We start from the raw sequence: 12,008 nt of genomic DNA, 5'->3' as shown, positions 1-12,008 counted from the left end.
TCCTAACTTGCCGTAATGGCAGTCCCACTTAATGTTATTGTGGCCAGTCTGCTCCTTCTTGAAGGAAATGGGGGGTTTTTTTTGCCACCACACACTGAGCTTTCCTCCTTTGTTAATATTACTTCAGTGCTGAATTAGCTTCAGTTAATTCTGCAAGTTCATTACTCTTTTATGACTGTGCACATGTTAGTACAGCTGCATTAGCTCATGTGAGGCACTAGGACTTCTGGGAACACTTGCTTGGGAACAGCATTAAGCTGTGCTGCCCTATGAATTAATTTGTGATGTACTGAACAAGACTATGTCTCCTTACTGGGCATCCATGTAGAAATTTTTTTAACCTAAAAACTCATTAAATAAAACCAGCAAGTAATGAACTTATACGAAGAGAGTGACCTAGCTCTACTGTCAGCATTACTAATACTCTCATTTTGGCAATACATGACAGATAAAAGATTTAATATGTAGTGGAAGGCATTTTGTCTGCAGTTGGACACATTGAAAATTCACCTGTCATAGACATGTATCAGTATAGTCATACAACAAAGATTTTTAGTAGCCAGTAAGGGGTCCTCCTTTGACTGGAAACTGTGGAGAGAGACTACAAGCACAATGTGGTAGGAATATAAAACCATGCTTAACTAGGATAACCATCACTACTGACTTGCTTAGTAGCACATAGGGAGTTTTCAAGTGGCATTTCTGTTCAAATGCTCTGGAAGCATACGAGAAGAGTGTGTAATGTGAGATTTAAATTATAGAAGCTCTATTGGTTTCTGTGGCAAAAAGGAATAAGTAGAAGGGAAGAGGAAGCTCAAAGAAGCAGCGAAGGGTAATTAGGAGGACATAGGTACCCTCAAAGCAGGGACCCTATTTACAGTCCAGGTTAAACCAAGACCTTCAGCCATTTCTGCTGGTCTAGGCTGAAGGTATTGTCAATGTTTTCTCACATGCAGTGCTTGGTAATGAAGCTGGTACAGTAATGCTTTTACCGAGTACTGAAAGAGACACCACCTTCCTAAAAATGAATGATGAACTGTCATTCCTCATCAGAACGCTTGCCAACCTGTTCACAGAGCAGAAGTTCTGTAGATTTTAGGTGCTGTTTTGAACAGGTAATATGAGTAAGTATGAAGAAAACACAATTGTTAGATGTGAAGTCAGGGACCAAAGAAGCAGAAAAGCTCCAAAAGTCTTTGGTAGTAAATTGAATAATTTATGAGGTCAGATAAGGTAGTCAGAGGAATGGTGGAATAAATAACGTTCGTAACTTTTACTTCAAGGATTTACATATTGACATTAACACAATGCGATTAGAGGATTCTCTAATTTGGGCCTGGAGGCCAGGTACTTGTAAGGATGCCCAGACAACTGTGGAAGGTCATGTCTTGAGCTTTAACCCCATATTCTAAGAGGGCCAGGGACCAGCTCTAAGAACTAATGGTATGAGCAGGCTAAACAATTCTGTGTTCTTGGTAAGGCATTTTTTTCTGGTGTAGGTAAAGCCATTCCTGTGAAGCACATATGGCTTCCCTATTGCATTGTATACCAACTCAGACTCTGCTGCAGTGATTGCTGATGCTCATCTATTAAGATCTGTAATATGAGTATAGTGTTAGCTATTCTATCAGTTATTTTATGGCTATCCAAGCAATTTAATATTTGGCCAACATATGACTAATATGACATAATATCCACAGATGAAGAAAGCACTGAAAACATGCCAGTGAGCAAATTCCAGGAATGTTCTACTCACTGCTAATTTTGAAATACAACATTTTACAGTCAATAAGATAATATTGTGTTTCAGTGTACTATATCTTTCTGCCCTTGAACAGCATGAAGACAGCCATTGTAAGTCAAAAGTTACTGTGTAACGTCCAGATATTATAACCCTGAACATTACTTAAACTTAGCTGTGTTATGTGGTCCCTTTCTTGTGAGATCAAGTGAAATAGTATTTATTACTTTTGAGAATTACTGGATTAAAAAGGATGACTGTACAATTAAAAACAACTTTTTATCTGTTTGCAATGAGCCCTTTGGCTGAATGTTATACGGGACCAAACAGAGGAACTTTGTTGGAAAGTTTGTTTGCATATTTAAGGTTCATAAAGCACTGGCAGTTTTGGTAGCAGCAATGTGGCAAACTAAAACAATACCTTAGATACTGAGCAATGCCTTTATGGTTTGGAAGGGCTCTTGAGGATTCACAGAAAGGCTGTTGGGGCAGAATGTGTAGGCATCCTGTGTTAATCCCCAGATGGTATGCTAGTGACAAAGAAGTAGAAATCAATGGCGTATGGTCAAAGTTCTTAGATTATTTTTTTTAAATTGTTTTACATAAAAAAGTTAAAATGTGAAGAATAAGGTATTTAGCTCTAGTGATAAAGAAAGCATTCTTTATTTGTACTAAAGCCAGTTTTTATCTTGCTTTAATGAGCAGAAGGATGCAGACAAAGAAAAATAAATACAATAAAAAATGAAATCTTTATTTTTTGGCTCATTTGTAATATTGTTTACATTGTTTATGATAATAACAATTTCCTGCATGCATTTCACCAACACATTACAAGTCAAAAGCATTTGTAAAAGAAAGATTCCACATTTAATGTTAGCTTGTGTATGAAACACAAAATGTCCTGATGTCCTTGATTATACAAATGTGCCATTTTGTTCTTGGGAAATATTGTGGATCCTATTTGTACAAGTCTAGTGCAGCGTGATTCAAAAAGAATTAAGAATAGGCTATGTAAACAGACACTGCAAGATAGCAAGGATTTCATGAACAATGAGACTATCTTGGAACTTCTGATTCAAACAGCGCTAGAAATTTGCACATTCCCCTAATACTTTCCTTGCTATGTCCTGTTACCAGATATAACTATTTGGAAACAAGCTGAGTTCCAGATTTACACAATTTACTTCACATTGAAATATATGCAAATAGAATATTAAAACAAGATAGTCTACAAATACTCACTTTTTTTCTCATAATGTGATGATGCCAGTTTGAAATTACTGTGGTTAGAAAGTAAGCCAAGTAAATGAGGAAAGAAATATAAGAAACAGTGATCTAAACTTCAAGACACTTTTCTTATATACAGAACTGTTGCCAAAGGGTATTTCTTTACATTATTTATATATGGTAACCACATTTTCAACAGGTTCAACAGTTTGCAATATGGCCTGTACAGCCTGATTCTACACCATATAGTAGCCACTTCAAATTTAAAATGCAAAACTAAAGAAGCTAATAAATAGCTGCAAACTATTGCTTAATGATTTGAAAGAATGAGGTCTGGTTGGACAATTTGATTCACTTCGCCACTGACACATGGCTTCCTGTAGTGGAGACTGTGGACAGTGGAAGGAGCAAGATACAGCAACAAAAGCATTGACATGGATCAGTGATACTCTCCAAACTATCTATAATGACACAGAATACAACATGTCCTTTTGAGCTCTTGCTGTTAATATTTACATGGAAAAGGGTATTTTATTGATTCACTGGCTGTTGGCCATAATGAGAGAAGACAGTAGTTAAAGAACCGTCTAGGAAAAAATTTGAGCTTGTTTAAAAAAAAAAAAAAGGCAAAAGAACTCACAGGTATATTTTGATGAAGCTATTTTTCCAGTGCAGAGACTACACAATATTTTTTAAGTTGTGATTGCTTTAACAAAAACAGTAACTTATTTATGTTTAATGATTTGCATAAAAATAAGTCATTGCAGATTCCTGTAAATTAGAGGAGACTTTCCAGGCACATTTATCTGGATGCACATAATCTGGATGCAGCCATACAAGTAGTCAGTATGCCTCAAATTTAAGAGCAACCCTGAAACGTGGAAGTTCCTAATATCTTTAGCTTTGTGCAATGTCATATTTTTGTTTACACATGATTGACAAGTGCAGCATGCCTATGTAAATCACTTCTTTCTGTACATTATAGAGAATCTGAGAGTAGAACACCTGGTCCTCATACCTCTTTCCCCAACATAAAACCTATTACAAAAATAGTCACATATAATAGTAAACAACTTGTGAATTAAAAAATGATAAATATGCTAATAGTGATTTTTTAAAAATATGACAAATGTAGCAGTTGCATTACAAACAGTGAAGAGAATTACTGTTCTATATGTTTTGCAGTATGTGAAACAAAAATGTATCGCTTTGCACTCATTTCATGCTCCGTGTTCTCTGTGGAGCCACTTTTTCCTTCATTCTTAGCAGTGTCAGCTGTAGTAAAAACAGTAACCTCTTGTCAAGTTTGTTACCCTGATTCACAGAGTCACAGTTTGATGATGAAGGTTCACTGTTTTGTTATAGGCACTGACCTTAAGTATATATATATAATGTATATATATGCACACACACGCGCGCGCGCACACACACACACATATATGTGTAAAAACTGTCAGTTTGGCATAAACCTCCTGCAGGAGTCCAGTTGATGCTTCATTCTCAAAGACTGTAAACAAGTTGTCCCACAAGCAGAATTCTTAGATCTTTATTTTTTATTTTCCCTGACATCTTTACCTTTGTAGTTCTTTTCTGCTTTATCTTTTTCATATTTTTCTTTGTCTGGCTTTGTTACACTGTCATAAGAAGGTGGGGAAGTTGTAGAGGAACTCTCATCCGTTTTTTCTGGAGTGGAGTTTCCATTTAGTTTATCAATAATTATCTCTTTTATACCCGGTCCATCTCCTTCTTTGTTTTTATTTCTGTTATATATACTAGACACCTTTTTAACTTTTTGCCTTAAAAGGTAGCGCCTGTAAGCACGCTGAATAATGACAGCAGACACCTCCTCCTGTTTTCGTTTTAATGTGGTGGTAATTGGTTCATAGGAGACTTTTGAAGGATTGGCTGCCATAAACCGATCTTCCATCTGTATTCTGAGGGCATCCATCTCCCCACTTTCCCCCAGAACACGCTTTGTGAAAGCAAACAAGATGTCAAGGCAGTGAATTCTGTCACCGCTTACCATGGGCAGATCCATTGCAATAAGCTGGACTTTGTTCGGTTTTGCTATAAGAAGAGGAGGATCTAACGAAGCTGCAAAATCAGACAGCTTACTGTATTCTATGAATTGTGTTGCATCGGGATCAAACTTCTCCCAGACCTCATAGAACATCTCAAAGTCATCCTCGCTCAAGGGTTCAGCGCTTTCTTCAGTAGCAACACTGAAGTTCTCCAAAATCACAGCTATGTACATGTTCACCACTACCAGAAACGATATGATAATGTAGCTGACAAAGAAGAAAATCCCAACGGAAGGGTTGCCGCAGTCGCCTTTCACGGAGCTCCCTGGATGATCTTTATGGGGGTCACAGTCTGGCTCCCCACTGTTAAGAATTGGGGCTAGCAAACCATCCCAGCCAGCAGATGTGGTAATTTGAAATAGGCAGATCATGCTGTTGCCAAACGTTTCAAAGTTGAACATGTCATCAATCCCAACTTCCCTCTTAACGTAGGCAAAGTTGGACATGCCAAATATCGCATAGATGAACATGACCAGGAAGAGCAGCAGCCCAATGTTGAACAAAGCAGGAAGAGACATCATCAAAGCAAAAAGCAGAGTGCGGATCCCCTTAGCGCCTTTAATGAGACGCAGGATTCGACCGATTCTGGCAAGTCGGATGACTCTAAACAGTGTGGGGGATACAAAATATTTCTCAATCATCTCAGCTAAGAACATACCTAGAGAAAAAAAATGAATATAATTTTATTTATTCATTACCTATAGAAAGATTTATTAATTGCTGTCTCCAGAACAGTCAGTATTGAAAGCTGTTACTAAGTTGAAGAACCTTCCTTATGTTGGAATGCTATCTAGGAGAAGGGCAGTAAGTAAAAGAAAGATGACTGCTTGTGCCAAGGTAGCTAGTGTCTGTCTAAGGTTTCAGTTATTCCTAAAGCAGCCTGGAAAGAGAAGCCTCTGTCTTAGATATAATTAATTCTTGAAACTGAGCCTATTACCACTGTCTTTTATGAAGGACTATATTGTATCAGTATAGCCTCTCTCAGGTGTATCACTCTTTAAGGCTTAAATTTTGTCACAGCACTCATTTGCACCTTGGAGAGTCATTAGCTTTTAATTGACAGAAATCTAAATGTTCACCAATACCTTAGTTAGCAAAAGCAATTAAAAATCTCACCCCCTTCACGTTCTTTTCAGTTTTAGTACTGAAAGCAAATTTGTGGTTAGTTCACATATACCACTAAACATTCCTCTTTATATTTGTACATGTTAATCTAATGTGCCAAATAGTTCATTTATGTCTTTTGATGTGGAAGATGACAGCGAATCTAATGGGAGAGAGAAAAATCTTCTATGTAACATTTCATATATTGTATGCTATAAAGTATGAAGATCTGAATCAACATGCAAGCCATATAGGAAACAGAAAATTTCATATTCAATATCATAACATTCTTGAAACAAACATTCCCTTTTCGTTCCACTAGTTCTTTCCTGAAAGAGAATTGCTCTTACCTACTATGGAGAGAATCACAACCACAAAATCAAAAATATTCCAGCCTACAGTGAAGTAGTAATGGCGAAGTGAAATTAATTTCAGGACACATTCTCCAGTGAAAAGGATAATGAACACAAGGTTAATTCGGGATAAAATTGTTTCCATTTCTTTACTCTGGTCGTCTGTTTCTACCATCATTGTGACCATGTTAAGGCAGATGAGTATCATGATGCTGATGTCAAATACTTGTTTGGTTACAAAATCAAAGACCATGCCTTGGAATTTGTTCTGCAAAACCAAAGGTAGAATATAGTTTATACTCCGAAAATATTTCTTTGCAAATGCCAAATGGGAAACCAAGTCCCTGCAAGATTTAGGAGTGCAGAGCAAGACCTATTCACAATACATCTGTTAATATAGACTAAACCCCCGCTGGTTTGTGTCTCATCCTCTTAAAGCAGATCAAGAAGTGTACCCCTGTTGGCTGAAGGGATGAGAAGAGAAACAATGCAATAATAATAATAATATTGATAATATTTTTGGTGTAAAAAGGTGGTATAACTTGATACCCAGCAAGAGTACCAGCCAAATGGAAACTCATTTTCTTATCTTTATTCTTAGCTGGTTTTAGTATACTAACCCCCAGAGATGTCCCTCTCTTCCTTAAACTAATGGTGCTTGGTGAGACTGTTGTACCGCTGAAGTTGCGTGTCTCAAACGCACCACGACTGCAATATCCTAGTTTTCCTTTAGTGCTTAGGTAAATGTTTATTGTCATACGTCTCTCCTTAGAAAGACTTTTTTAACTACTCAGTGCATAAGATGCAGCAAGTATTTTATTTTTCCCAAACACTGTAGAGTTCAGTAAACAACAGAGTAGTTTCTTATCTTAGACACAAATTTATCCTAGTTTATGCTTTACTCCCTAGAGCATTCTTTTATTGTGTAAGATTATCTGCATCTGTGTTTCTCGTTCACCTTAGGTGACCACTGCCCCCTTCTGTCTTCAGCAGTGAGGGCCAATGCATCCCCATTTCCTACAAATTCTCTGGGAGGAGAAAAAACAGAAAATTAAGTTTTTCTGTGGGTAACAAGGATGAATAAATGATCCAATCAACTGTACTTTTCCAGGACTTATGCAGGGAATTATGAAATTTATCACATTCACTTTATTAAATCCTACAGTTCATATGTCAGAGTGTATGTTTTTAAAAGAAACACGAACAATCTAGTCTGCTGAATTAAAAAAAAGTGGACAAATTCTACCTTTACAAGAAAATAAATAGAAAAAATAATTTCCTTCCAGACGTATAACCTTCTCTTGTTAGCTACAATATATTCCCAAATGAGCATTTAATATTAGGGGTATTCAAATCAAATCAATCTTACCACTGGCCTTGGTATAGGTTTCTGTGGCTTTTTGGATCCCAGTTTTTTCATTGCATTGTAATATTTCTTCTGTTCTTCTGTCATAAATATATCTTGACCTCCAAAGTAAAGACATAATATAAAAACTAATTACTATCATGTCCACACATACACCATTTAACTATAGTATATCTCTCTGTAATATTACATTTATATTTGATTTATATAACAAAAGTGATTTTTTTCAGGTATTTATAGTGTGGATGCCATATGCATTCCTAACACACAAAAACACCCCTTACTCGTACCTTATCAGGCTGATGGTTGAGTTTTTCCGGTGTCTTCATGCTCACTTTTGCTGATATGGCTAAAATGGTTCTTACTATACTGATGCTGTTAAATAACTTGCTGATTAGGATATGTTTAGTGCATTGGAGCCTGTCTGGTGCCTTACATATCCTAAATTCTGGATAGGCTTTTAGGATTACAGCTAGCCAGGTCTAAAAGTGGGGTAACTTTGAGGCACAAGTTGTGTCAAGGGAGAGTATTAGGGTCTAATCTGAGGGTTTTAATGACAGCAAAAAAAATCACCTTTGATATAAATTTAAGAAAAGTAATCTAAATCATGCCATAGCAAGTTATTAATTAAACCACCTCTGGAACCTTGACTAACTCAAATTAGCCTTACATGTTGCCAGTCAGATGTTCAACTGACTGACTGACTGAATTTCAGTAAATTGTGCTTATTGATGAGTCTGAACTAAGTCAGATGGAAACACAATCTCAAAGTCACTGTCAATATAATTATTTTAAACATACTTGTATGTCAAATGTCTACAGAAAAAATAACCTTCCTCTTATACCTTTTCTTTATTATTGCTAATAAATTAGAGATTGTATTTGTGACTAAGTTCATCTAATTTCTCACAAAAGTGTTAGAAAAATACAGCTCTTCTGTACGCAGTTTCCAAAATATTATGAACTGACTCATGATTTGTCCTTCTTTGCTTGTCAAAATGCTGAAATGTAAAGGTCAAAATCACATCCACAGATTTAGCACAGATTATCTTAAAAAAAAGAGACATTTGTATTCAAGGACTTCAAATAACTTGATTTGTATTAGCTTTACACAAATAAGTTATTAATTCATTATAGCTAATAATTTATGTCACTATGGAAACATTTTAAATACTTATCTTCTTCTTTTGTTGGTTGAAGTTGTCAATAATGACACCAATGAAAAGGTTCAAGGTAAAGAATGATCCAAATATGATAAAGATGACAAAATAAAGATACATATACAAGTTGTCCTCATACTTAGGTTGATCTTCTACCTACAAAATATTATAAATGTTATTACCCATGAGAATACTAGATGTAAAAAACAATGTATATAATTTATGAATAGGTATATGCTATCTCAGCTAGAAAAGCTATAAACTGCACTCAGTTATTAAAAGGACTCAACATGTCCATTCCAATCAATATTTGGAGAACTGGAAGCTGACAGAATGATTACTCATATGGAATTTTAAAGTAAACATTCACACAGATATGTTTATGTATGTACATATATACAAAGTTCCTTACATAGAAGGAAGAAGCAATGTGAGACTGAGATCATTCATTAGTACTTAAAATTTTAACAATACAAATCTAAATATTTTATATTGTGTTCAGTAGATTTTTATGCAACAGAATCAATCAATTTTACTATCGCCTGAATCTCCTTGGAACTCTTTCAGTCTTGCATGAGTGTTCTTACATCTAGCTAAGAACAGATGCTTTCAATAAATTTCTAGTGAGTATATGTTTTGTGAAATCCATTAAATTGAGACAAATTTCTAAGGAGGATTTTGTTATTGTCTCAATTTTTCCGGATTCCACATCTCAATACCTGCACCTCTACTGCACAATGTGCCAGAGTGTAGAAATGCTGAAGTTAATGAAACAGGATGTATTACTCTGGGAGACAAGTATCACTGTGTGATGATGGATATCACTAATGGGACTATAAGCTAGGTTGTATAGAACTAGTTCAGGCATCTGTGTTGCACTTCTTTGTACAAGGTAAACATAGTTTTAGTTTTGTAGCCAAGATAAAATTCTAATCCCTAGAAAACTTAACAGATGCTGTTCAACCTTAAAATCTCATTGCACTTAAATAGCTAGATAACGGAAGTGTTCGGCCTAAAGAAACAATGAAATGCACAGTTACAAATTATAAAACAAGATTAATATATTCAATACACAATAATTACATTATATAATCTTAAATTAATTCATACTCATGATTACCAAAGAAAGTGGTTAAAAAAACTCTTGTTTTTTCATTAGCATTAGCTTTTCCAAAAAAAAGTCCTGTTAATTTAACTTATTTGGCTAAACAGAAGGAAGTGGGATTAATTCTTCCCACTACAAATTCTGAGATTTGTGAAGTTACATAGAAGTTCCTTTCTAGACTAAATTTATCTGGAAAAAATATGTATTGGTGCTTATTATAAGTCTTAATGTTATTGTATGTGTGGCTGTTTAAATTCTATACTCTGTAAGTATATCAGAATATAACCAGCAGATGATCTTGAAAGTCTTACACTTACATCTCGTGAATCAACAGCAGCATACATAATATCCATCCATCCTTTGAAAGTAGCCTAGAAATAAAATACAGTTGTTTATCTTCCCTATAAAAATTCATAATGTGGAAAATAACTAGGTCACAGCATTTGGACCTTAACTTTTGATAAAATCATATATAAATTTATAAACCACATTTAATAATGCAGGCATAATAAGACATTTTTCATACTAATACTAGTTTTTTTGAGAAATTAGTTTTTAGGTATTCCAAAGATATCAAAAATCAGGCTCTGAAGGTCTCAGCAAGGGCACAGTGTGTTTGGAGCTGCAGATGTTTACATTGCAGATGAAGAATGGCAGACTCAGATAGACATTAGTGCTGGAGGTGTTCGGGTAGAATCTACTAGAATCACTCGTGACAGCCATTTTATCAAGTTTACAGCAGGAATTGATGGAGTCAGTAATACGACTCCTGGACAGATGCCAACATGCACCTGAATGTTTTTGCTATGGCTAAACTGCCATGGTATTTTTAGGAATGTTTTAATCCCACACAACTAAAAGGCATAGACTGTTCATAATCAAAATGTACATTGGGTCTTGAGGGATAAGATTTACAGAACACCAAAAAGTGAACTGTGAAAGAGCTGTGATTAACTTTTATAAAACTTTGGGCTGAGTTCCTGGTGAGACTTTATCAAAGTAGAATAAAGAGTAAAAAAGATCCACCATCCTTACTCTAAGGAGGTGAATTTCATGAATGTGGAATGTCCACTTTCTGAGGAGCACCAAAGGGTTGGTGTGACATGCTAGTTGAAGGTGTGAGTGCCTGCTCATTAGCCAGGGTTTCCAAGCTTATTCACTATAAAGAACAAAAGAGCTGAAAAGCCTATGAAATGAACAGATAAAGAGCATCTCTCCTGAGGAGACTCTGAAGAGGAACCATCCCAAGGATTATATTTGCATCTGTACTTTCCAGAAGTAGCTCTGGTACTTTGGTACGGCTGTAGTTTTCACAGCAGAAAACTTGCACTCTGGGAGTGTTCGTGTCCTCCTGAATCTTGCAGTGCAATACAAATTTACTAGGAACGTATGCTTGGAGCCAGGCTTCATAGATATTTCTGGATCAGTTGACAATTGACAGCCATTTGGTGCACTTTGCATAGCAATATTAGAAGAGGAGCAGAGTTTGAGAAGAGCAATAAATACAGGAGAAGAGTGGAGGGAGAATGTTAATGGAGACAGCTGAACAGCTGACATGATCTAGGCTCAAGGATCCCTTAATCTCTGCAGGAAAAGTAAAGGGTGGAAGGGAATATTTGAAAAGGAAAATAATGAAAAATCAGAACAAAAAGAAATAAAGGGAAGAAGAATGAAAGGTCCACAGTGATGTAGTAATTAAGGACCAACACTATCTGGGTGGGTGACACAGATGACATTCAGACACAGCTTCAAGAGACTAGAAGTTTTCCTTACACATCTTCAGAGGCAAGTATTGATAATAAGGTGGTTCACTTTAATCTCTAGTACAAGGGTAGCAATGAGATCTGAAGTCAGAGAATTAGCATCATCAT

The 12,008-nt window shown here is 35.8% G+C and overlaps 2 protein-coding genes across 2 annotated transcripts in view; one reads left to right on the top strand and one right to left on the bottom strand.

The window, feature by feature from the left end:
• Positions 1–12,008, top strand: part of LOC104638733 (sodium channel protein type 2 subunit alpha) — a 201,006-nt gene that overhangs the window by 33,218 nt on the left and 155,780 nt on the right. The gene's annotated exons all lie outside the window — the stretch shown is intronic.
• LOC104641142 (sodium channel protein type 2 subunit alpha) overlaps positions 3,477–12,008 on the bottom strand; it is a 75,760-nt gene continuing 67,228 nt past the window's right edge. The window contains exons 25-29 of the mRNA XM_075756794.1: positions 10,455–10,508; positions 9,051–9,188; positions 7,876–7,980; positions 6,504–6,774; positions 3,477–5,707 (exon numbers count right to left, since the gene is read on the bottom strand). Coding sequence (XP_075612909.1) covers positions 4,515–5,707; positions 6,504–6,774; positions 7,876–7,980; positions 9,051–9,188; positions 10,455–10,508 — 1,761 coding nt within the window. The 3' untranslated portion in view covers positions 3,477–4,514. The remainder of the gene's footprint in view (positions 5,708–6,503; positions 6,775–7,875; positions 7,981–9,050; positions 9,189–10,454; positions 10,509–12,008) is intronic.

This window comes from Balearica regulorum, chromosome 6 (assembly GCF_011004875.1).
Source record: "Balearica regulorum gibbericeps isolate bBalReg1 chromosome 6, bBalReg1.pri, whole genome shotgun sequence".
In the NCBI taxonomy this organism is placed as follows: domain Eukaryota; kingdom Metazoa; phylum Chordata; class Aves; order Gruiformes; family Gruidae; genus Balearica; species Balearica regulorum.
Note: the sequence above shows the minus strand (reverse complement) of the source record. Positions and strands in the feature narration are given on the sequence as shown.